Source organism: Petaurus breviceps, unplaced genomic scaffold (genome assembly GCF_028583685.1).
Source record: "Petaurus breviceps papuanus isolate PSGF00001 unplaced genomic scaffold, PetGlider_PUasm1.0 38, whole genome shotgun sequence".
NCBI classification, from domain to species: domain Eukaryota; kingdom Metazoa; phylum Chordata; class Mammalia; order Diprotodontia; family Petauridae; genus Petaurus; species Petaurus breviceps.
In genome coordinates this window covers 63,309,209-63,337,098 of record NW_027186304.1, presented here as the reverse complement: position 1 = coordinate 63,337,098, position 27,890 = coordinate 63,309,209, and the positions used below count along the sequence as shown (strand labels likewise).

Sequence of the window (27,890 nt, the reverse complement as noted above, 5' to 3'; positions counted from 1 at the left end):
TTTGGGTCTTCAATATGCATTCAAATAACTCCCTGAACACCTTCTAAACTTCTTTACTATTTCTGTGGATGCTGCTAACAACCAAGTCACTCCTGTATAAAACCATAGAGGGATCCTTGACTACTCTCTCTTTCACATCCAATATCCAATAATATTCCAAGCCCAATTGATTCTGTCTATCCAGTGTATTTTACATCTGTTCCCTCCCTTCCAACCAATATGTTCATCACCCTACTTAATGTCTTCTCTGCCCATTTCCTGGAGTAATATAAAAGCCTCCTAACAGGTCACCTACTTTCAGTCTCTATCTTATCCAATCCATTCTTTATCTAGCTACAAAAATAATATTCTTAAGGCACATATCTGGCCATCCCACATCCCACCCCTGCACAAAAATCTTCAAAGTTTTCCCATTGTTTCTAAGTTGAAAAGCCCCCATAGCCAAGCACTGACAGGGGTCTGATTTCCTCTTTTCTCTCCAGTGTAGTTTCACATTACTTTTATTCATGAGCCCCATTTTCCAGTCAAGCTATTCCTTGAACTTAACATTCTATCTCTCAACTCCACCAATTCATACAGATTCACACATTCCTAGGGTGGCTTCTCTGCATCTCTCTCTCTTCTCTGTCCTTGTCACTTTCTCTCTGTGTCTGTCTCTCTCAACTATCTGTACTTATTTTACCTGTTTATGGACATACACATGGGCATTACATATGGGCAGCTGGGTGGTGTGGAAGAGAGAGCATCAGACGTGGAGTCAGGAAGACTCATCTTGAGTTCAAATGTGACCTCAGATACTTACTAGCTGTGTGACCATGGGCAATTCATTTAACCTTGTTTGTCTCAGTTTTCTTATCTGTGCAATGAGATGGAGAAGGAAATGGCAAACCACTCCAGTATCTTTGCCAAGAAAACCCAAAAGGAGGTGATGAAGAATCAGACTTTACTGAACGTCTTACGCAGAGATTCATTCTATAGTATGAGGGTCACTTTAAAAACACTGTTGCAAAACCCTGGATGAACTCTGCCATTGTAAGATGAAAACAGGTGATCTCAAAGGGGGAGAGAATGTGATCTCCTCGGAGTTGGTGGAAACACTTGTTCGTTTTTTCACTCCTACCTTTCTGATTGTGGTAACAAAAACAACCTTTGAAAAACAAATTCCATAGAACATTTTAAATTTTTGCTCTTCATCTATGAAGTCCTCTAATATTCTCCATATAGCAGTCTAGGAAAGCTTCTCTCCCATTCTTGCCTAAAGTATCCTGTCTTCCAGCTACTAAATTTCTAAATGGCATTAATCAGTGCTGAGTGCAGTTATTCTGATAAAGCCCTGATGGTCTGATTTGCCCACAATGAGAAACCTGAGATTGAAGTTGAGAGCTAAGTGAAGAAAAACCTCCTCTAAGAGCCCTTCCTGTTCTGTCCTGAATATAAATCCAGCGTGGGAGCTGACAGTTTACCCATGATGCACTTTCCTATGTACCTGTAAGAGGAGGAAGAACACATATTTCCTAACCAGGCTCACTGCCAATCCCTTTGTCCTCCAGTACATCCTGCCTTACTACTACTACATATTATTACTACATACATATACTACTTACTTACTTACTACATATTCATTTCCTGAAAGCATCGCTTTTATCCCACCCTAATCAAAATTATCCAATGACCCCTTATTGCCAACAAGTCAAAATTCAAACTCATCAGGATGCCATTCAAGATCATTTACAATCTCTGTCTCCTAATCCTTTCAAGACTTCTTTCTCTCCACTCTCTTACCCAGGTGTTCTAAACTAGCCCCTTGGGTTTACTCTCTGTTCCTCAGATGCACATTTTTTTCACCCTTACATGGTAGAGGCAGTTAGATAGCACAGAGGATAGAGCACTGGGCTTGGAGTCAGGAAGATCTGAGTTCAAATCTGGACTCAGATATTTACTAGCTGTGTGACTATGGACAAGTCATTTAATCTACCTCAGCTTTCTTAACTGTAAAATGGGGGTCACAACAGCGGCTCCCATGGCTGTTGTGAGGATCAAATAAAATATTTGTGAAGCCCATGGGCCTGGAACAGAGTAGCACGATCACAATATTCTCTTTATAGGAAATCATCTTCCCTTTTCCACCATCTCTGCGTATACCAAATAATATTAAGTAACATCATGCGGGAGATGAGGGGAATGGGGGGAGCAGTTCTCAAGAAAGGTCTTTTGTAGGAAGTGGCATCTGACCTGTGTTTGAAGGAATCCAGCAACACTGAGTTAGAGTCTGGGAAGGGGATCAACTGTTTAAGTGCCAGGACACAGAACAAAAGAACACAATAAAACAATTTTCAATCAACCAAATGAAAACACTACCAGTTCAAAAGTAGACACTCCCAAACAGTCCTACCTGTGAAAGAATTATGGATGATTTGAAAAAATGTGTCAAAATAAACTGTTGGAAGCCAAGAACAAACACTGAAAGTTGTCAAGTATTCTGGTACACAGGTGATGGAAAAATAAAATAAAATGCACTCTAACATGTTTGTATTTTAAAATTTCTCTGCCACTCTTTCACAAGTGTGTGTTCCTTTTGAGAAGTAGGATGAAAGGGTTCAGTTTCAAATATTGTGACATTTTATATCGTCATTTCTTAAATGCTTCTGAAATACCAAAAGATCACATGCTAAAGGAACATTGGAAAGGCCAATTGTGAAGATCAGGGACAAAATTAAATGCAGAAAGATATTTATGAGAAATAGGGGAGGAGGCCCTGTCTCCTATTCATTCCCTAATGAAGAGGAGGCCTCTACATAATAATAATTAGATTATGCTGGTCAGAAATAAGGTTTTTATAATTTTCATGAGGTGCCTGAAAAAGAAGACAAGAACCCGGAGATTTAGCAGAAAAGATTCTCATCCTGTGTAAGTAGCAGATTTTACTTTATTCGCTTTTTTTTCTAGATTGGGTGAAAACATGAAATCTGGTATTATTAAAAAGCAATAATATAACTCTTTATTCCAAGGGGGTTGATAATATCTAATTAGTGGTACTTAAACAGAACCAATTTAAGTAGCTAGGAGACATTCCCATGGGAACTATAGAATATTTCACAGTGGAAAGTTTATGTTATGCATCTCAATCATGCCTCTTATTAATACTGTATCATTAAAATCAAGCTAAGTCTCCTCTTTGCCAATCTAGTTTCAGATCTGTTACTTTAATTTTTTTTATCAAGTACTTCTTAATTAGATTAAATACCTATTTTTAGTGTGCATAGGGAAAATAACTAGGAAAATAGTGATTCAGACAGCCTGACAGTGAGGGCATGGATGGAAGTAATTGGATTTTAGGTCTTTTGACTCCCTTATATGCAAAAGCTTTTTACTCCTGTGGGAAATATAAAATCCCCCCCTGCCTTGCTAAAGAACTGCCAAAACTGAGGTGTTTACAGGAGAAATACAAGGATGTACACACTTAGATGTCTGTTAATAGTTCCCCTGTGAATAGACCTGGTTAGGCTTGTCTCCATCCTCCAGAATAAGGATACCCAACTGGCCTATTTATATTTGCAAATAAATATTCTCATTCTGCCTTTTTAAATGTCGTCTATCATCTGGTCAACTCTGGAGAGGCAGTGTGACGTAATTGATCGAACAATGATTAAGGAAACAGGAGGAATTGTATTTCAATCCCTTCAGATTTTTGCTAGCTGCGTGACCCTGTGGCAAATTTTTAACCACTCTCGGCCCCAATTTTCTCATCTGTAAAATCGGAATAATAATTATAATACCTCATTCACAGGAATATTCTGAGGATAAAAATGAGATAATGTATGTAAAGTGTTATGCAAAACTGAAAGGGCTAATTGTGGAATAACAACTGAAATTAATTTGGAGTTTTCACTTGGAGCACCAGAGCAGGGCTGTGACATTTGGCATGAGTTGATCAACGTAACACCCCTGTCCCAAGTTAAAAATTCCAAACAGAAATGCCAAATGTGTAGGTTTTTTTCTTATGTTTATGATATATAGGGACCCATGGCACACATTACATACAATTGCTACATGTGATGTATCAATGACCTGAAAAAAGTTAATGTGGCTTCCCAAGCTGCTTAATTTGTCCCCCAGGAGTAGCAACTGCACTGCTAAAAATCATGTTCAATATACTTCTCTGGCTGACGTGCCTCCTTTTCAGGACCCTAAAGGACCTTATCTAGCTCATGCAAGTATTTCTGCTAATGTACTATATTAGGGCTGCATAAGCATGAGTGAGTGAATTAATGAACAAATGAATGAATGAAAAGACATTGCTATTTTCCAGGCACAGCATTGCATATGATTCTAAAATTTAATTAAAATGATTCATAAGTTCCACTAATAAGAATCTCTGTCCTAAAAGCCAAAAGTATTTTATTTGTTCTTTGTAAAACATCCTTTAGGTCTGATAACTATGGGGATAAGTCAATGTTTTAGGTAAGAGAACACTGGGATTCTGGTCGTGACTCTGCCATTAAGTAGCTGTGTACTCATAGGCAATCTACCTAATTCTTTGAGCTTCAGTTTACTCTCTGGTTAAAATGGAGAATATCTTTTGAAAAGAATAAAAACTATAGAAATAGAATTTATATTATAGATTCCTAACAGTTGTATATTTTTTAAAAAAATATATATGGTTTAAAAAATTTTTTTAAATCCTTCTCTTTAAAAACTGAGAAGTAAACTCCACTTATTAAAAGAAATTTACCGTGAGAGTTTTGATGAATTGTCCCATCTGTTCATATGAGGTTTTAAAGGAACTGTCTTATAAATTTTGCTCTATGACATTATGTTCACTTAGTTAAATTACTCCTGCAGTTGTAAATAGGATATGACTTACTAAATCTCCCCGTGAGATAGTCTTAAAAGTGAAAGAGTGTTTTTAGGGTCCTCTTTAAGGTAAAGAAGTGTCTCAATCTTTTCATCATATATATTAAACAAATCTGACTTCTTCTCTCCTGGAGTCTCTGGTCACAAACTTCCTGTAGTTAATGGTAGTGATGTCGCCTTAGTAATCCACAGGAGGCATATAAAGAAAGGGTTGGGGAATTTTCAGTCTGGTCAGTGCTTCAAACAGACAACATTAAGAATTTTGCATGTCATACAGAACACTGTGACCCTAATGGAAAACGCGTGGGGATGTAGTCTTTCCTAAAGAGCCAGCAAAGTACTTTTATAGGCATTGATTTTCAAGAGTGTCTTTATGTGAATTATCACCAATTCCTAGAATATTCTCTCTCTGCCTCTTAGAATTTCTGGTTTCTTCCAAGACTCAAGCACCATTTTCTGTGTAGGATGAACAATAACAAGATCTTTCCTGGTCCTGTACAACTGCAAATGCCTTTCCCTCTATGAATAGCTTTGATTAATAGCAATCTTGTATAAACCTATAAATGTATAGGGTAGCTAAGTGGCACAGTGAATAGAGTACTGAGCCTGATGTTAGAAAGACTCATGTTCCTGAGTTCAAATCTGGCCTCAGACACTTACTAGCTGTGTGACCCTAGGCAAATTACTTAACCCTGTCTGCCTCGGTTTCCTCATCTGTACAATGAACTGAAAAAGGAAATGGCAAACCACTCCAGTATCTCTGCCAAGGAAATCCCAGATAGGGTCATGAAGAGTTGGACATGACTGAGAAACAACAAATAAATGTATAGAAGCTCCTTTGTGACCCTGAACAGTTTCACATTTGTGTTTGTATCCCCATTGCCTAGGACTATGACTGACACATAGTAGGCACTTAATAAAAGTTTGTTCATTGATTGATTATAAAAAATAGTAAAATTCCAAGGAGTCCAAGATGAACTAGAGAGTGTTTCAATAGACTTTCCATAGCCAAATATTCTCTGGCTACTTACCTTCCTCTTATTATCAATCATAAATTGACAAGGAAGTAGAAAAAGTAGTTGTTTCTATTCCCTAAAGTTTTTCATCCCCATCTTAGGAAACTCAGAAAGCATAATTGACCTCATTTATTTTTCTCCCTGGTCAGTTGACATAATGATATGCTTATTTTAAAAAAAATAAATCTCAGATGAATATCAATATAGTACCAATAAATACAGTTTCAATTCCTAAACAACCCTTATTCTCACTGACCACAAAAGTCATTTGCTGGATTTGGTGGCAAGATTTAATAAGTTGTTTCAGGCTCAGTGCTTTTTCCCATTTTGTTTCCTAAAACAAGATATAGCTATGATCCTTGGTTACATACTGGACAGTAGTTATCAGCTATAGAATGAAAAACAGTTCTCTAGAAATATTTAGGGCACCTATTTCTTTATCTGATGTACTATGACACATTGTAGTCTGTTCTGATGAATAAATATTTCAAGACCAAGGGTTAATCAAGTATCAGCAACAAAAAGAACTAAAGTCACAAATATTATGAGATTAAGATGAATTTATTTCAAGGTAATTTGTATAAAATCTGGATTTCTTTTCTTAAATAAAGTAAATTAATTTTATTTTATACTCTAATTTGCATTTCTTCAAGAAATGGGTCAAAAAAATTACCTGGTAGAGGGTCTTGGCCTGCAACTAAAGTCGGAAGTTCCACACAGTCCTCTTCATTTGGTCTAAACCAGCAGTCAAAAATCAACCACATTTCCTGGGCAGTGCCTGTATGCTTCAGGTTTACTGTGTCTAAATGCCAAGATCTGTTCAGCTGGATGAATGTTCCTGATACTTGAAGCTTATAAAGTGAGCCAATGCCCTCAAGTTCATCCTGGGAGAAAAAATAATTTGTCAAATATTTCTTCATTCCCAAACTCTGTGGATCAATTTGGAGCTGCATTTGGAATTTGACATTTATTAGAATCAAAATACATACACACATATGTGGGTATATTATATATGTATATACCATGCACATATGTGCATCTATGTCATTGAAGTAATTGCATGAACACATATCTGTATATCTATATACACACGATATATTTTGTTATTCAGTTGTTTCAGTCAATCCAACACTTTGTGATTGCATTTGAGGGTTGCTTTGTTTTAGGTTTGTTTGTTTGTTTGTTTTTTTTGCAAAGATACTAGAATGGTTTGTCATTTCCTTCTCCAGCTCATTTTACAGATGAGGAAACTAAGGTAAACAGGTTTAAATAACTTGCCCAGGATTACACAGCTAGTAAGTGTCTGAGGCCAGATTTGAACTTATGAAGATGAGTCTTCCTTACTCAAGTCCTGGCACTCTATCCACTGTGCCACACAGCTGCCCACCTGCTGAAACTACCTTACACTTATTTTGAGAGACAGCCATGATATACTGAATAGAGAGATGGCTTCGGGGCTATAAAGAATGGGTTTCAGGGCATAGTGTAGACCCAGATAACATAAAATCATATTGACAAAAGTGTGGCATAGTGAAGATACTGATCAGCATAGGCTCAGAGAAATCTGGGTTCAAATCCTACTTCTAGCATTTACTAGCTGTGTGACACTGAGCAAGGAAATTAACTGTCAAATGCCTAGGACACATATACGGATAGTCTGGTTAAGGATTGTCTTAGTGGAGGGAGAGCAACCACAGTAATGAAATCCTGGGGCTCTGAACTATGTATGAGAGTCAGAAAAGTAGCAAGATCACAATTTTTCTTTTTCTTTGGAAAAACAATTACATTTTTATTAGGCCTTAAAGTTTACAAAACACTATCTTTACAACAAATTTGTGAGCTAGGTAGTACAAATATTACTCTCTTAATTTTACAGATGAGAAAAGTCTTAAATAAGTTAGTTAAGCAATTTGCCGGGTCACATAGCTAATATGTAGGTAATTGTCAGAACCAGAATTCAAAATCAGGTCTTTCCTGACTCTTAAACCAGTGTTCTAACCACCATTCCACCTACTTTGAAAAATATTTACAAAAATAAGAAAGACCCTTGTATTTGAATGCTAGCTAATTTATACTTATTGCTGTTTCAGAATTGCCAAATGGTAGAGTCTTTAAGCAGGGAGATATATTGCAAAGGCAGGGACCAAATGTTAATTAATTCAAAGGGTTGCATGGGCTGGTTGATTATAAATTTTTATACTTAAGTAATTTGGAAATTTTTCTTGGTATAATCCACTTAGTTTCTTACTTGTCCACTCAAAACTTCACAGAGTAATACCATATTTTTTTCAATCCTAGATAACTCAAAGTACACCTTCTTAGAAATCACTTAGAGTTTTCAGATTGATAATATAAGGTTTTACAGTCTACACAGATAATTCTGAGTACCTATTACTTGGTAATAAAATTTTGGTATTGAGTCTCAAATTCCCAGGAACGTGTTTATTTCAAAGTAAGGCAATGATCTCTGATGAATTCTGAGTATTCATCAATAGGAGGAAAAAGAGAAGATGGACTTATAAACCAAATAACCTTTTCATTCCTCTCAACTCCTCCCAAATATTGACAAGCAATCAGGTTTGCATGTTCTGTTACTGAAGAAGCCCACTTGGAAGGGTCCTGTTCTCCAGTGCTTTTCTGTGTGTGCAAAATAAAACTAAACTGAAATATATCATCATTAAAATTGTTTTTGTTCAAAATAGGTGGTTTGGGGTGCTCCTAGCTCTGTTCACTAGGGAAGGCTCTCCTATGGCTATTTTCTATGATGCTGAAATAACCTGTCAATTCAGTCAAAATATTAATGAAACCAGTTGTCTGGCATCATGGAGACAGTCTCTGTGTGGCAGCAAAGGGGATTTGAGGCAGAAGGAGGAGACAAAGACACATCTGGCAGGGAAAGGAGGAGAACCAGGAGAAGATTAAGTGTGAACACAGAACATCCCTCAGCACAGTCACCAGAGTCTTAATCTAATTATAAGAAAATGATTTCTCCAATAGTTAGTGGGATTCTCACTAACAACCTGTTTTGTCAATAAGAAAGGGGTGACATACTTTGATTCGTGCTCCATTTTCTGTCATGTGAAGTGTCAACTTTTTGTGATTCAAATGTCCATAAAAGACTAGGGAAAGTTCTATCATCTCTTCTTTGGTGCTCAACCCAGATCCAGTGATGTCCACTATCCACAAACCAGGGGAATGCCCATTGATCAGGGGCTGCTCAGGGCTACCAATCAGTCTTTTCCCTTAAAAAAGATGATCAAAGGAGAAGAGAAAACACAAGGGAGAATCATAATATAGTTGAACCAGAGACTATACACTACAGAGTATAAACAAAACTCTATTTGTAGGTTATGCTGTATCTATGGCAACAGTTACTCGATGAGAGCAATGCAGTATTGTTTTTATTTCTGAAGGGATGTAACATTTGAGTGTTCTTATGTGTTTTAAACTTTAGCTTTCAAGCATTTTTTTTCTTGTTGTCAAGTTGCTTTTACTTTTCCTGTAGAGAATTATTTACCGGAGGGCATGAACCATTCCTAAAATTAGTCTTGGAAAACCATCAATATGAGAGAAACTTACCATATCACTTAGGAACCTTGTGTTTAGGCAGAATTAGTATTTATTTTATTAACTTTTGTAGCATTTCTTACCTTGGTATCCAGTTACTATTTTAAAATTCTACAAGTATCCTAGAGTAGGATAGCCCTAGATACCTACTTTAAAAACCCTAGCTCAAGGGTTTTTAAACTTTTCTGTGTCATGAACCCCTTTATCAGTCTGGAGAAGCCAGTAGACTCCTCAGAATAATGTGTTTTTAGATAAATTAAGAAAAAATACATAGGTTTGCAAATGAAAGCAATTATATTGAGATACAGTTACGAAAAAAAAATCGAACAAATTCATGGACCCCAGATTAGGAAACCTTCTAATAACAACACTCATGATAGGAGAAAGAATTAATGCCAAGTTCTTCCATGGTCTCCTCTCCCTTCAAAAATAGCAAAGCAAAGAATTGCAAATGAGAAATTGCAAACACACACACAAACACACACACACACACACACTCTAAAATGATTACTGTATCCAGTTCAGTGAGTAGGGAATGTCTACCTAATTCATCCAAACTCTTAAATGACTGCTTACTAAACTGTATTCACAATATTTAGAGACCACAAGAAAAGGTCCTTAGAATTGACTGCAGCATGCAATCAAAATAACTGAATCAGTTAATATGCATGGAAGTTGTCTCTAATTCTTACTGGCATTAATTGGCCATGACAACTCTAAATAAGGAGTTTAACTACAAAGGGCTCTGATGACCAAGAATTTCACTAGAAACGAATGAGAAGTTGGGTTTCAGTTTCAAAGTTCTACAGCTTTCTGTTCTTTTCTTAACTTCTCCCTCTAAGGGAGAACAACTACAGCCAAAGAGAGCATTTCTGGTGTTCAAGGTTAGCCTTATAAAGAGCACAAAGCCCCAGGTATCACCTTATTGTGACGCAAACTTCATTCCAACAACTACTACAAAGGCAAAGACGATTCAGGAAGAAATCCAAGCGACTTGGCATCCTGTTCAGACCCTACAGTCTTAGGGATTTGTAATTCTTTTTTTTCCCTCAGAGTTAAAAAGCTCAGTTAGTTCTGACTATTCTGTGTTCAATAACCATGTACATAGCACTATACGGAAAATTACTATGATAGCAATACAAGGAACAAATGCCATTGCTCCATTTATGAGCATAAAATTAAACTGTGCCTCATGCAGCAAAATTAATACATTAATTGGAAACACAACATAGAAATCTTGAACTCTACATTATCAGACCCCTCAGGGTATTCGACTCAGGTGTACCTACTTAGGAGGGTTCCAGGGAATTGCCACTAGCATAAATTTCAGGATATTCAACTAGTTATTAGCACACTTATTCACAATATAACACTGGGCAAATTATTTAACCTCGCTGAGAAATAGCTTTTCATCTAATGTGAATATAACACCATTGATTAGCTCATAGGTTATGAGAATATTATGAAATAATATCTGTGAGACTACTTTAAAACTGTGAAAGTACTATAGAAATTTATTTTTATCAACTTTATTATCATTATTGTTAATAGTACCATCACCATCTGATAGTTTTCTTTTTAAAGGGGTTCAAATAGAAGTGATCCAAGAATGAGTAGGTGTTCTATATTTTTTTTGTATTTAATGTTATGTTAACTAAAGCACATGTGAATAAAATGTGAATCTGGTGTTTTTGTCAGAGTATGAACTGGGTAACATGCCACTAGCAGAGGCAGATATCTCAGCTGGTAGGTAGCAGGCTATCCAGTTTCCATACTCATACTCATATTCTAGCAAAACCATCAAGTTCACATAACACTAAATCATCAAGAAATCCAATGAAAAACCACAGAAAGTGAGTTTATAGCTCACCTTTATAGTTCTAAAAAAGTTAGTTGGACCCAGGCCAGGAATGGACCCAGGTCCAACCCAGAGTAGTTGCACCTGAGATGGCCAGGGATACATGTATCCTGCAATGCCCTGTGTCCAGAAGCAGCAACAAAGAAAGCCCTGGAATGGGACCTTGGGAGACCAATAGAGTGGGAGATGGAAGTGTCCAGTACAGAGCTCACCAGATCAAAGTGGCACCACATCTCTCAGACCAGACCTCTGTACTGAGAAACCACAAAAGGCAACTTGAATCTCAATGTGGCCTTAAGTGAAGGACAAACTACAGTAGCTGGAGTCAGTGTAGGACAAATGGGGCTGAGACCAAGCAGGGCCTACCACTTGTACCAAGATCATAGCAGAGGGCCTGAAACAGAGTCCCAGTTCAGAAACAAAAAGCTGAAGAAAGAAAACCAATCAGCAAGAAAAATTATTGCTAATCAAACTCCATAACAACTGCAAACAAAGACTCAAGGAAAAATGGAATTCTCACAAGGACAATATCAATACCTGGCAGGAAAATGAAGTAAGAGTTGGTTTTTGTTTGTGTGTTTGTTTTAATGAAAGAAATCACTTGAGGACAGATTTGGAAAGAGTTTAGAAGAGAAAGTAGTAAAATTTACCTAAGTAACAAACTCCCTGAAAATGAGAATAGACAAAACAGAAATCAATGATTCCATGAGATAGAAATTAATATTACATCAAAAAGATAAGATTGTGGAAAAATAAAATAAAACATGAGCTGATACATAGAGATAGAGATGTATGTATGGATGTATGCTTGTATGTGTGCATAGATGTATGTATGTATAAAAGGTGACCTGGAAACAGTAAAGGGAGAAATAATTGAAGGATCACTGGACTCCCCAAAACTATTATTTTGGGCATCATATATTAAAATCATGAATAAAACTGTGCATATATATATATGTATATATATATATATTAGTACCAGGGGATAAAGTAAAAATTAAAATAATCTACTAATCACTTCCTAAAAGTTGGTTAGACTGAAGACAACAAAGTAGTATACTAGATAGAGCTCTGGATTTGGAGTCAGGAAAACCTGAATTCAAATCTTGCCTCAGACACTGAGCAGCTGTATGACCCTGGGAAAATCACTTTACTATCCCTTAGTCTCAGGTTTTTCACCTGTAAAATGGAGATATGATAGCATCTACCTCCCAGGTTGTTGTTAGGAACAAATGGGATAACATCTGTAAGATGTCACCTTAAGGCTCGATGTAAATGACAGCTATTGAAAGGAACCTCAAAAGGAAAAATGCCAGGGACACTCACCAAAATTCAGAGCTCTCACATCAAAGAAAAAATCAAAGCAACCACAAGGAAGTGGTCCAAGTAGCAAAATACAACAGGATCACACAAGTCCTGGCAGCTTCTACTGTAAATGAATCATAAATGATAAAAGGCAAGAGAGATAGCTTTGCAACTAAGAACAACTTACTCTGAAAGCTGAGGATAATTCCTATGCATGAAAAAAATGGATCTTTAATGAAATAGAGGTCTTCTAAGCATGATCAAAAGTATGAAATTTGAAAGATGATCAAAGTAGGAAATTTGACATATAAATATGATAGCCCAAAGAAATTTATGGAGGTAAATTTATTTGAACAATTGGAAGGAGCTATATGATTATATAGTGTTGACATTGTAATCGGGAAAAATGTATTTTCAAAGTCTTAATATCTTCGAAGCATGTTTATGGAGTTGAGAAAGAAAAAAAGAAATAGAGAACCTGGTTGAAGCATACATACATACATACATACAAAGATACATACATACATACACCCATACACATATATAGATATAGATACATAAGTGCATTATATATAATATATATGTGTGTGGAGATATACGTATATATACATGCACATGCACACATACAAATGTGTGTATATATGTATATAAAATGTATTTGTATGTGTGTGTTGTGGGGGCACAAGAAGGGGGAATTGGTTCTGTAAATGGATTTAAAAGGGAAAAGAGAAGATAAAAGGAAGGACACATTTGTGTAGAAGGATAAAGAAGGGGGTGAATGCTGATGCTGCACAAAATTGGAGAAAGTGTTGGGCATCATGAACTTCACTCTCGTCTGAAAAAGACCAGTGGGTATACACACACACACACACACACACACACATATGCACACAATCACTTTGGTATAGGAAAGCATTCAATTCAACATGGAAACATGTGCTAGTTAAGAGGAAAGGTTAGTTAAGAGGAAAGATAGCACCAGGAAGGCAATAGTAATAAAATAAACTTCTTGACCCTGAAAGGGGGATTAAAAGGGGGTAAAACAACAGAGAAAATTAGATTCTAAGGGAGTTGCCTTAGATTTACTACTAATGATTGGGTGATGACTGGACAAATTGTATATAAATGTATGAAAAATGGAATATTATTGTATTATAAGAAATTAGGAAAGAGAAGATTCTAGAGAATCTTGGGTAGTTTGAACTGACAGAGTGAGGTGATCAGAACCAGGAGAACAATTTATATAAGAACAAAGTAACACAACACAACAAAACAAAAATGTTAAAAATCTAAAGGATTATGACCAAAACAATGACAAGCAATGACTCATCAGTCATGCCTCCAGAGAACTTATGATGAGGTATATTCCCCAGCTTATTAGAAAAGTAATAATCACAAGGTATAGAGAAATACATTTTTGTAGTTGGTCACTGCATGGATTCATTTTACTTGACTGTGTATATTTGTTATAAGATTTGAGAGTTTTTCCCCACTTACTCTTGCTTGGGATGAGGTGGTTGTCTAGTGGTAACAATGGGTAGGGGTAGGAAGGATTGTCAAGGACTAACAGTAGTTATGCAAAACAAAATTTAAAGAAGGCTGTTATAACATTTTTAAAGGCCTAAAAGAAAACAGAAGGAAATTCAGAATGAAACACAGAGAAGCAGAACAGTTTTTAAATTAACATGTAAAATTTGTTATTTTTTAAAAGCATGTGATTGAGTGAAATGAAAGGTTCCCTGTTTCATGTAAAATTCTTTTTTGTAGCTGCTGCATATATAAATGTTATTTTGTTGCATAAGTTCATGATAAAAAATAAAATTAAGTTAAAAAAAACAGGAAACATCTGGGACAACTCTAATGTCAGATAAAATGATTGTGATGATATTCACCTCATTCTATTCCCAGAGGTCTTAATTTTTTTCTTCCAGTTCTATATTATTTTGAAATTTTTTACCTTCATGTAGTTTGAAGGTAAGGAATATTTTATATGGTAACCTAAATTAAAAAGGTTGTTCTTAATGCTTTTTATGGATCAATGTAATGTCCCTGCAGTTGTGGGTAATATTTCTGTCTGTAATTATGCTTTGATTCCAATATAGTTTTTAATTTTCTATTATGTTTTGGGGTTTATATTTACTGAACATGGATTTATTGTCTATTAGTTGGTAAAGGATAATAAGCTTAAGACCTATAATTCTCAAATATAGACCACATCTTTCTAGTTGTCAATGTTTGCCAAATTTTCTCAAGGTGCTATGTGGTATAGCTCTCATGAATTAATTACATAATCTGCACCAATTGTTAAGTTTGAGCTCCATAAGGGGAGAAGAAGGGAATAAGCATCACTGTGCTAACTGATCTTCACAAATATCACATTTGATCCTCACAACAGCCCTGCAGGACAGGTGCTATTATTGTCCACATTTTATTAATGAGGAAACTGAGGTAAATGAGGGTTATATGACTTGCCCAAGATCACATAGCTATGAAGTGTCCACAGCCCAATATGAACTCATGTCTTTTTTTTTTTACTTCAGGCATAGAACTCTACCCATTGTATCACAGGCTGTCTTATGGATCACATTTCTATAATTTCTGGTGGCAATGACTTCATCCTGAGTTGCTATCATAGATCTCATCATTTCTAAGAATGAATCTTCATGACTCAGCCATGTGCTTGATTTCCTTTGTTGGCATAACTGTTGGTTGAGCTAATGTGGATGTCACCCATGGAGTGCCTTTGGATTCCATTCTTGAATCTTAGCTGTTTTATAATCTCTAACCAAAGATAAACCACTCTTGGTTACATTTAATAAATCCAGTGACATATTCCTCTTGTCTGCCTTTACTGTTGCTTTATGTAGTGATTTCATTTTATTCCAAAAATATTTATGTTAAGTTATTAAGTTATTATATACTCTGGGAATGTGTACCAATTCTGCTCTTCCTTTTATATAAAGAAGTATTCATCTTTTTATAATTGCCTTGGAGTGATGAGCCCTGAGCTGCATCATGTAGGTTTTTGGTGGCTGCCTTATAGACTCATTGCTATCAATTTTATATACCAAATGTATATGTCAAAATGACTTATATAAGTGTCAATCTCTCCAAATATATTCTTGCTCTTATTTGATTTCTGGATGCCGGTCAATTTCTTAATATGCATAGCCTTAGCTTTCTTCTTATTGCCTTATCTTCCATAAGTCTTCCTTGGAGAAGCCCAAGGGAACTGTAAGCATCACCTTTATCCATTGGTTCAATTTGGTTTAAAAGCATAAAGTTCAAAGTCTTCAGTCTAACTGAGAAACTAAGAACTTTATACTTATCACATTCAAATGAAAGAACTTGTTGGAGAAATTTTTCAAGAGATGAATTTGCTGTTATGTGTGCTTCTTAGTGGAACCATATAACTTGATTTCGTCTCTGTACATAGAGTGATTAATAACATGTTTTGCTATGACTCTCCTTAACTCAGGAGTAATGACAATGGGTTTAAGTGCAAGCATAAATACACTGTGGAAACAACTGTTTCCTTGGAAGATAAGACATTTTATGGTAAAGTATTTTAACTTGAGAGAAGTTTTCTACATAAAAGTCAAATCCTCTAGCATTTTCACTATACTTATATATTATTCTTGAGCTACTTCTGCCACGGGGGCATATGGATCTTTTCCTTACAAATATTCTTGGATATATCATTTCCTCCTAGGGGCCTTACCATGGCAACAATTAAAGAATATACTGTTATATACAGGCCTGCAGTGTTATGTATATTAACAAATCTCATGGGAAAATGTGTTTATTCATTATAGTTGTAATAGATACAAGTTTTTTGAACCATTATTTTGTTATAGTTGGCCAATTAATTGGATTTGTGCCATCAAATTCAAAAAAGGCTTTTTAAAATTCCGTTTTAAGTATGCCCATCTCCTTTGGAAAATCATTGAAGCCAATACCATTATTTCCTCCATCCATTTCATTATTGAATAGCACATCTGAAATTGTGTCTTATGCAAATTCATCAATGCCTTTAAGCTCTTCAACTTCTCTGTTTTTAGAATTAAATGACTCCTCAATTCTTTCTCTTTTCTCAGATTTTCTGGGTATAAGAATGACACAATTTCTTTTTTTTTTTTTTGCTTTTTTTTTGGAGGGCAATTGGGGTTAAGTAACTTGCCCAAGGTTACACAGCTAGTTTTTGTGTGTGTGTGTGGGTGTTAAATGTCTGAGGCTGGAACTGAACTCAGGTCCTCCTGACTCTGGGGCCGGCGCTTTACTCACTGTGCCACCTAGCCGCCCCCAATGACACAATTTCTTATGATTGCCCTCCATTGATCTACACTATGTTGCTATATAACTGGAAGCTAAGGATATTATTAACCAAAACCAGTATGACTTTTTTTTTCTATAATTGGTGAAATTTGGCTTCCATTTTTTTGGTGTCATAATAGCATATACTAAAAGCATTGATAATTTTAGTCTATTTCATGAGCACTAATGGTCTGCCTATTGTTTTATATTCTAGAACTGAGGATATTATTGACAAAAAGCAGTATGAAATAATCACTCTGGAGCCAGCTAACACACTAGCCATGGGGCTAACACAATCAATTATACTGCCAGATGATCAGTTCGTCAGCATTTTAAGATACCTGCCAGACCTTTACAATTCTAATAGTGGACTCAGCGCAAACAGGCTCCTCACTCTATGTACTCCCTGGCTGGCATGATTTTACTTTGCCATCCCTCCTCCACCTCATGATTTGGAGATGTGGGGATTTATCATGTAATTTCTGTTTGTGTCTCAGCCCTCTACCCTATGAAAAGCACCTCTTGAGAGCAATAGTGTCTTATCTAAATTTTATCTCTCTCCTAGTATTTAGTATACAATAGGTATTTCATAAATGTTGGATGAATTCATGAATGAGGTGGCTGAAAAAAAGGGAATCAAGCATAGTCAAGTACAGATATTTTCATTAAGCCATATAAACAATAATCAACTTTAGAAATGAAACTTCAGATCTGGTTTATTAGTTCTCAAATACTCTACCATCATTTTACTTTGTTCAGGTTTTATTCTAGAATGACCCACCTATTGTCTTCAGTTCTGAAACAGTTGCGTAGGCTCCCAAATGAGAATCCAGCCAATTCCAACATGGGAATACCCATTCAATACGTGGATCTTTGGACTCCTGAATAGTTATCATCTTTAAATAAAGGCCAGCTCCATAACCTTCCCCATCATGTGCTAGAAGCACTTTCTCCAAGTGACTCAGGGAAACAGCTTCCACTATGAATAAATCCAGCTGTCAAAATAAACATATTTAAAAGGATCAATGGGTAAAATGATAGCTAGCATTTATGTAGAGTTTTAAGGCTTGCAAAACACTTTAAATATATTATCATATTTGATCCTCACAACAACCCTGACCAGTAGGTGCTATTATTATCCTCATTTTATGGATGAGGAAAATGAGACAGACTTAAGTTAAATGACTTGCCTAGGGTCATACAGCCAAATGTCTAAAGCAAGCACTGACCTCAGGTCTTTGACACTCCAAGCCTAGTCCCTATCCACTTACTGCCCAAACTAGAAAGTTGTTACTGTTGTTATTTTTAAATATATAAAGGCAATTCAAATTATGTTATTATGCTAGGTAACCACATATATTTTCTGAGATAATATAGATATAATTATTTTGTAAACTTTAAAACTTTTATAAATATAAAATATGATGATGATATCAACTTGGATCCATACAAATCTTTTTTAGCAAAAATTCTTATTTATGTTGAGCTTTTATAAGAAACTCTACCAACTTGGACAAAACTACTGAAATCATTATTTTATTCACTGAAAATAATTATGATTGAGGAATACACACTAATAGCTTTCTGACTCCGATTTTCTTTGTTTCTTTGGATATATATTTCCATAACCAGACTTCAGGAGAAACAGTAGAATACATGTGCTAAACTCAAAACATATAAGTCTAAGATTCCACCATTTTCCATTTTATTCCTGTCTTCTAGTTTTTATACTATTGTCCCATCACGTGTATTCTTCTTTTGCACCAATGTTGCCCCTAACCATACAAATAATTGAGTAAAATAAAGTGACTAAGTCTGAGAGAAGAGTTTATATCATAATTTCCCAGCTCTATGCAAAGGGTAGGGGAATTTGTTTTATCATTTATGCATTAGAATCAGTATTGGCCACTGCCTTTAATCTGAGTTCAGCTGCCTTTTAAAATTTACAATATTATAATCATTGTGTGCATTGGTCTCCTTGTTCTACATTCTTCATTTCCTATCAATTCTTATAGTCTTCTAATGTTTCCTTAAATTTCTCATATAAATCATTCTTTAAAGGGCAGTTATATTCCATTATACACATACCATTGCATTCGGTAATTTCTTAATCATTGGGCACCCACTTTATTTTTAGTATCTTGCTGTTACAAAAAGTGCTGCTATGAGTGTATCGGTATATGTGTGTGTGTGAACTTTCTTACTGAACTATTTTAGGTTTATGCCCAGCAATGGCATAGTTGTTTCAAAAGATATGAACATTTTAGTGATTTTTTTTGCATAATTTCAAACTCTTTCCCTGAACAGCCTAACCAACTTATAACTCTACCAAAAGCATCTTATGATGCCTATTCAACATTAAGCATTTCAATTTATCTATTGATAGGTATTTATTCAGTACCTACCATATACTAGGGACTCTGCTAGATACTATGGATACAAAGACAAAAATAAAATAGTTCCTGCCCTTAAGTAGTTTAAAGTCTACTGAAGAAAAAAACATGAGCACATATAAGTAAATATAAAATAGATACAGAGAAAAATAAGGTAATTTCAAGGTAAAGGCACTAACAGTTAGCAGAATCAGGAACCCATAGAGGAGGTGGTATTTGAACTTTGGAAGAAGCTAGGGATATGATAAGGCAGACATGAGAGAGAGGTACAATTCAGGCATGGGTATAGTCTGTGCAAAGGCAGGGGGACTGAAGAGAGAGTGCCTTGGGCAAAGAACAATGGAAAATAATATTTATATAGATAGTAGTATGCATTAAGAGACAATGTAAAATAAACTTGGAGATGTAGATTGGAGCTAGGTTATGAAAGAATAGAAATGTAAAATGAAGTTATTTGAATTTGATGTTAGAAGTAATAAATAGAGAGACTGAGGAGTTTTTTGATCAGGGAGTAACATGATCAAACCTGGGTTTTGTAAATATAACTTTGGCAGTTGAGAGTAATATTGATTAGGAAAGGGGAAAGGTATGAAACAAGGAAAATAGAAAGGAGGTCATTATAATAAACTAAGCCAAAGATGATAGGAATGTGAAATAGGGTGGTAATAGTGTGAGTGGAGATAAAGCGAGAGATGCAAGAAATTTTGTGAAGGTAAAATTGATAAAATTTGTCAACTGATTGGGATCAGGGAGAATGAGGAGTAGAGGATGAATTTCAGTCTGCAAAGTTCAGGGACAAAGGATGGAATTATTACCAACAGAAAGAGGAAGTTCACAAGAGGGGTGGGTTTGGAGGAAAAGATAATGAAATTTGTTTTGAATGTATGAGTTTCAGATACTTCTACTTCAAAATATCCAATAAGCAAGTTGTTCATACATTTAATGGGTATAAAATGAAACTTCCAAGTTGTTTAATTTGCATTTCTCTTATCTATCAGTGACTTGGAACATTTTATCATTTTATGGTTGATATTTCATATTTCTTCTTTTGAAAAATTCACTAACTTTGATGATTTGCCCATCAGGGGATGGATCTAAGTCTTATACATGTAGACAATGCTTCATTTTGTTTTTGAAATCAGACATTTACAGGAGATGCTTATTGTAAAGATTTTTTAATTTGTCAATTTCTCTTTTTTTTTCTACTTCCATTGATTTTGTTCATAAAAAAGCTTTAAATTTTATATAGTACAAATTGTGTATTGTGTCTTTTGTAATCTCTTTTACCCTTTATTTTGTATCAAGTTATTCCCTAATCCATAGGACCGCATGGTACTTACTTTGGTTTTCCATTCTTATAAAAATATTGTAATTTTTAAAATAGTTAGATCACATCCATTTGGAACTCATCATGAAATACAGTGTAAAATGTTGTTATTTCTATTTTTCAGAAGGCTATTTTCAAATTTTACTCCCTAGTTCTTATAGAAAAGGGGATGTTTCCTCCAATAGTCTCTGTTCTTGAGTCTAGGGAACAAGTAGACACACATTTATTTGCTTTTAGACCAAAATAAATAATATTTATATAGATAGTAGTATGCATTAAGAGACAATGTAAAATAAACTTGGAGATGTAGATTGGAGCTAGGTTATGAAAGAATAGAAATGTAAAATGAAGTTATTTCTTGTTTAGAAACCAAGCAGTTAATCCTCTCAGACCTGGAATTCCACCTAGGACCCAAGTTACCTTGATTGGTGAGTGGATGCAAATTCATAAAGCTCACTGTACCTAGCCAGCTGCAGACCACATGTGTTTCACATTCTATGCAACTGTTGATTTAAGCCATCTTAGGCCCTTCTGCTGTTCATGTATCCTGCTCTCTACTTTCCATCTCCTGATCTGGAGACATTAATAAAATCAATACTATCACTGTGTTTGGAAAGGATGTGTAAACAGAATTTCTTATTTATCTATCAGAGAGAGAGCGAGAGAGAGACAGAGAGAGAGAGAGATTTACCATTATTTGAAAGTAAGTTGCTTGAAGACAGTTTGTTTCACTTTTTCATTTAGATTTCCATTACTTAGGTCAGTTCCTGACACATGGAAAGGATTTATTGAATGCTTTTTTATTCACTCTTTCATTTAATCCAGGTCTGGCTTATCTTACCTACCTACTTTTATATTGTATAATTAATACCAAAATTATGATTACTAATGATTTATAAAATAGCTTGAAATGTTAGGCCTTATTTTTTCCCATTATTTTTCTTGATTTTAAAAATCTTTCGATTTAGTTCTATAAAGAAATCCTTTGGTTTCTAGCTGTAGAGGTCCAACAAAAATAGATAAGACTAACAATAAACATAGAGGAGCAAAAATGATCTTTATTTGCAGAAGACATTGTAACTTATTTAGAGCACTCCAGGGATTCAATTTTTAAAAAAATTAAAATGAGACATCAACTTTAGGAAAGCACTTCATTGGCAAGATTAAGTTAATTTAGGTAGTATCATAATTTTTAATATATTAGCTCAGTAAAACCATGAATCTTGAAGTCTTGGGTTGATAGGTTAATGTCTAGATATTTTATAATTATTTTGAATGTTATTTATCTATTTCCTCTCCCTAGATTTTATTAACAATATCAAAAAAGTTAATGGTTTTATGATTTTATTTTATATCTTGCTACTTTTTCTAAAGCTATTGTATCACGAAGGAATCCTCAATGATGAAATTGCTTCAAGAAAAAAAATAATATCATAGGATCTTGGGATCATAGATCCAAAACTAGAAAGGGTTTTAGGGACCATTTAGTCCCTAAAGAGCTAAAGAAACTAAGGCCCATATAGTTTAAGGAAATTATTCAAAATTATATTGCCAACTTCTATCTTCAAACTCTTAGCTCAAACCGTATATCCAATGCTGCTATGTCTGATATTGCATTTCAAAATCTCCCCCTTAGCAATATTTCAGCTAGACTTCGCCATTCCTTAGTAAACAAAGGTTCATAAATTTGCCCAGCCCTGATGATCTGGACAAGGAAAAAATGATTGCATCTGAAAAGGATGGAGATTTGTATTATTGTTCCTAATCCAATGTCAAATAGAGAAATGGGAAAGTGATTGAGTTCCAGTAGAGCAACTGAATGAGAGATTATGCCTAATCTTAGCTTTCTCTCATTTCAAACAATAAAAGAAAAACCACAAATCTAGAAGGAAACAACACCAAAAAAAAATAAATAAATAAAGAGAAAGCAGGAAAGAACTCATCAAAGAAAAAAGCAGCATAGTGAAACCAGTAGAGAGACTTATTTAGAAAAGAAAATGAAAAGAAACAGTGAAAAGGTTCAAATATTCCATGGATAAATACTATGAACTGAAAAAAAAAAGCAATTTGAAAATTTCAGATAAAAGGGTAGCATTTCAATAATTATGTTAAAACCTGTCCCCCTACTCTAAAAGTTGTAGCAGAAAAAAGTGAAATAACTTCTAAGATGGATTAGAAGAATAAGATATAAAAGGAAAGTTAGGGGTAGAAATTAGGACTAAAATTAGAGCTCTCAAAGAGAAAAGAGAAAAAAATATAAATAAGAAAATGGAACATTTAAAGCAATTGACAGAGAACTTCTCCAAAGAAACAAGGGAAGATATATGAACTGATGCAGTGTGAAGCAAACAAAATGAGGAAACAATATATACAAGGATTTCAGCAATGTAAATAGAACAGAAAAAGTGATTGGAATGCTGTGAAATTATAATTACTAAGCTTGCACCAAAAGAGAGCTGAGAACATGTATTTCCTTTTCTTCTTTCTGCAGGGTTTAGAGTCAGGAAGTTCATGGTTCCAACCATGTTTCAGACACTTCCTATCTTTGTGACCCTTGGTAGATAAATCACTTAACCTCTCTCTGCCTCAGTTCCTCATCTATAAAATGAGAGTGATACATTTTGTCTTAAAAGGTTTTTGCCAGTACCAAGTAAGTTAAAATATGCAAAGTGTTTCCCAATAACTAAAGAGTTATCTAAATGATACCTATTTTCAAAGGTGAGCTACTATGGGCATAGAGTGTCGCATATATTATTAGATATGATTAATATGTTCATTGGTTTTGCTGAATTTTTTTCATCTTTGTTACAACTGATGGCTCAGTTGGAGAGGAGAAAATTTTTTAAAAATAGGTTCATAAATGAAGATGATAAGTACAAAGATATCTCTAAAATTAAAAGAGGTCATTCTCATCCTTGGAAAGAACAATTTCATTGGAGTGGTAAGGTCAATTCGTTATGATACCAAATATAGTCTTCTTTCCACTGGACGATGCAACTTACCACTTCTGGAAGATTCCCCCCTCGGGTCATCTCAAGCACTTTGTTTTTGCTTTCTATTGAATTTCTCATGTAATCATAAATTGCAGTTATCCATATTTGTGTGCTCTTCTATTAAATTCAATAAAGGTAGGGATTTTGTCTTATCTAAATTTATATCATTCCAGGGCCTGACTTGGGGTTCAGAATTTGGTAGGAACTAAATAAATGTTTATTGAATACATCATTTTGAATAATCCCAAGACTTAAAGATGTAATTTTCTTTTAGGGGAGGTTCTGACAAAATTGTCATGGTGATAGAGTAATTCAGTAACACAATTTCCTAAAAGTAAATAAAGTTAGTGAGAAGCAACCTGCCAAATAAGGAAAGGCGAAACTCAGGGCCAGCAAAACTACTGAGTGCTGCCCAAACCAGATTAAAATGAAATTGGTAAACATTTGCTAAAATAAAAAGTACAATATAAATAACATTAATTTGTGGCTTTCTAAGTCGATATGCAACCCACAAGGCTCTTTCTATTTGAATTTGAAACCACTGGCCTAGTGGACATACAGCAGGCTTTAGAGTCAGGAAGATTTAAGTCTAAGGTCCCCCTCTGGTATTGTTTCCTTTGTCCCTCTGGGTAAATCACTTAATTTCTTAGTGCCCCAGGTAACCCTTTATGACTATTCACTAAAGACAAGGCATCACTATATACTGATGACAATAACCAGTAACTCCACAAACTAATGAAATGAAAGAAATTAAAATTAAATTAAATTATTATTTTATATTATTATATATATTATATTATATTATTATAAATTGAAATTAAAGAAAGGGAAAGTAGACAATGAAGAAATGTCTTTGGATATTGATGCTGTTGTTAATAATGATAATAATAATAATTATTATTATTATTACTTAAACTTTCTTTTCTTTCTAAGAATTTTAAAATAATAAATTAAAAATCAATTATAGAATGCATCCTATGTCCATTTAGTATTAAAAAAACAAATATTATAAAAATATAATTGCCAGAGAAAAGAAGACTTACAGTTTCTTCTCAGACTTCTGAAATCCCTAAATCATATTTCTTTGGGCAAACTATGTTTTTAATGATGGGGATTGCCAAAATTTAAAAGCTTCCAAAACTAATGGAAGACATATGTCAGTATGATTCTTCCTATTAGATATTACATAAGGTTTTATTTTTTTTCTTGTGGGAAGGCTTCAGAAGGGCTAAGCACTTTACAAAAGGCATCTTGTCTGGATTTCAGGTACAATGATGTTGTGGGAAGAACAGTGAACCTGGGGTCATTCACACCCTGGATCTCCTACTTAGTGCTTAGATTTGCCTCTTGTGAGAAAAGAAGGAAGAAAAGGAAGGAGGAAGGGAGGAAGGAAGGGGGAGAGAGAAAGGAAGGGAGGGGGAGAGAGGAAGGGAGGAAGGGAAGGAGGGAAAGAAAGAAGGAGAAAAGGACAGGAAAGAGAGAAGAAAGACAGGAAGGAAAGAAGGATGTATGGAAAGAAGGAAGGAAGGAAGAAAGGAAGGGAGGGAGAAAGGAAGGAAGGACATTTTAAGTATTTAGTATACATCAAGGGCTGTGCTAAGTGCTTTACAAATATTATTCCATTTGATCTTCAGCAAGTCTAGGAGGTAAGGTAATTACCCCAATTTTTCAGTTGAGGAAACTGAGGTAGACAAAGGCCAAGTTATTTGCCCAGGCTCATACAGCTAGTAAGTGTCTAGGGTCATATTTGTACTGAGGTCTTCCTGACCCCTGAGCCAGCACTCTATCCAATATCTTCTTCTCCTTTTAAGTTAGGAGTTCTTCATCTTCTTTTCTGTGTGTCATGATCCCCTGAATCACCTTAGGCTGGTGAAGCACATTTACCCCTTCATAGAGTAATATTCTTAAATGCATAAAGTTACAAAAATAGGATTACAAAAGAAAACCATTACATAATTTTTTAAGAGCATGAACACTAGACTAAGAACCCCAGGATGAAAAGCTAATCTTAGCAAATGGTTTAAGTGTGTGAAGTCTATAACTAACATGGTGTCAAAGCAGTTAATGCTTCCCTAGAAAAAAAGACCACATATGGATGTCAAGGAGCATCCAAGTAAAGGAGATTCACACCTTGTTCGGTGAAGAACTATCAAGAAACAAGTGTCTAGGCTTAAAAGACTATATAGAGGAAAGGGGTTGCCTGGACTTCTCTGGGCATGTGATTGAATGTATCCCCTAGGGAGCAGAGGGGTGCTTGCTTATTTTCCTCCCAACTTTATACTGGGTTTCACCTACTGATAAACTATTTCCCCATCATTTTCAATGAAAAGATCATTTTCCTTGGAAGAGAAAACAGGAACAACCTATGAATGGAAGAATTCTCCTTTGTCTTTATCACATTTCACATTTTAGTATCATGCCATCGGATATACCTTTTGCCAGTGCTTCTTTATTATATTTCTTTTCCTCCTCTCCTCTCACCACCCCAATGCTTACAACAAACTTCCTTTGTTCATCTATATGTGCAGTGTTTCCTTCAACATCTGGCTGTGTCCATTATAAGAGTCTGATACACAATCTGAGAATTTAAAACAGCAAATCTGGGATTTAGAGAACGAATTCAAGACCTGTCTCAATCACAGTTTCCATGTAACGATGCATAGTAAAAACAATTTTCCTAACTTGTTTAAAAACAGTGAAAGAGGTCACAAAATACACATAAGACAACTTTTTTTTTACCTTGTTTCTTTGAAATAATTCTCCTTTTTTCAAAGACTTATATAACTTCCTTGCACCAGAGTCCCCTCTTTGTCCATAGAGAGTGATATAAACATTGGCAGAAGTTTCAGCTCCCCATTGGTCTCCAGTGTATACAGAAACAATATATTTAACAACTGGAAGAAGAGACAGGAAAGTATTGTTAATTTGATCGAATAAGTTTAGACTATATTCTGTGAGTGCATACTGAGACCATTAGGGACACAAAGGACGGATTGTTAAATGTTCCTTGGAGAAAGTAATGACACTTTTAGGAAAAAAAAACCTTGAAAGTTATTGTCACTCATTTAGAAGTCTTAGATGAGAAATCAATGACAGCAAGAGAACTGGCTGTGGTTTTCTAACTTGTGTCCATCGAAGACAAGGGATATGGAAGACAAAAACTGATTTAGACAGTGAACAGCTGGCTAAGATGATATGAGAATGGAATTTGGATTTCTGAAGAATGGCTTGAAATAAAGAGATGAGATCACCTTGGCCAGGGAGGGAAGACACCTAACAAAGGTTCATAAGAATGTATTTGTTAGCAAAAAACAAACAAACAAAAAACCTTGGTGGGGTGACTAGGTGGCACAGTGAATAAAGCACCGGCCCTAAAGTCAGGAAGACTTGAATTCAAATTTGAAATGAGACACTTAACACAAAAAACTAGCCATCTGACCTTGGGCAAGTCACTTAAACCCAATTGCCCTACCTTCCCCCCTCCAAAAATAAAAATAGAAAAGAATGCATTTGTTGCAGACATCATCAATCTAATCAAAACAGCATTAAACTAAAAAGGTTGGAGAATTTAGAAAAGTCCTTATGACTATGTACCAAGCAAGTTATCATAAAGAATAGCTACAAAGAAGAATAGCAGTGGGGAAACCCAGAGGTTTACAAAGGAGGAAACCCAAGAAAACTCAAAAGTAAAACTTGTAGCCTCAAATATCTATATACAAATACACAGAGTATAAAGCCTGAAACAAAATAACTAGAGGGCCTACCACAAGGAGACAAATTTAGCCTTATCCCACTGACACATGCAGGGATGAAGCCCATGATTGGGCCATGGCTCTTGATGGATATGAATTATTCAAAAGAAGCCGGATAGGTAAAAAGACAGTTGGTGGGATGGCATTTTATATTAAAAATATTTCCTTATGTGCAGATATCCAGGAGTCAGAGAGAGACAGCATGACATAGAGTAATTTGATGATCAATGGAGGTAGAAACAAATATGATTTTGTCATGGAAATATTCCACAAACAACCTGAAAAGAAACAGAAAATGGATGAGGAATTTGAGAAACAGATCACAAGGGTGGTACAGAGACATAATATCATAGTGGTGGAGGATTTCAGTGATTCAGAGGTACTATTTCTCCCAAGCCAAGAACCTAAGAATTTCTTGTCTTGCCTTAGTAATAACTTCATTAAGAAGGAAGAAGAAGAAGAAGAAGAAGAAGAAGAAGAAGAAGAAGAAGAAGAAGAAGAAGAAGAAGAG

General features: G+C 35.1%; 1 protein-coding gene across 1 annotated transcript in view; it reads right to left on the bottom strand.

The window, feature by feature from the left end:
- LOC138170116 (lipoxygenase homology domain-containing protein 1-like) overlaps positions 1 to 27,890 on the bottom strand; it is a 657,842-nt gene that overhangs the window by 209,364 nt on the left and 420,588 nt on the right. The window contains exons 32-35 of the mRNA XM_069099511.1: positions 26,367 to 26,521; positions 17,696 to 17,909; positions 8,922 to 9,112; positions 6,544 to 6,754 (exon numbers count right to left, since the gene is read on the bottom strand). Coding sequence (XP_068955612.1) covers positions 6,544 to 6,754; positions 8,922 to 9,112; positions 17,696 to 17,909; positions 26,367 to 26,521 — 771 coding nt within the window. The remainder of the gene's footprint in view (positions 1 to 6,543; positions 6,755 to 8,921; positions 9,113 to 17,695; positions 17,910 to 26,366; positions 26,522 to 27,890) is intronic.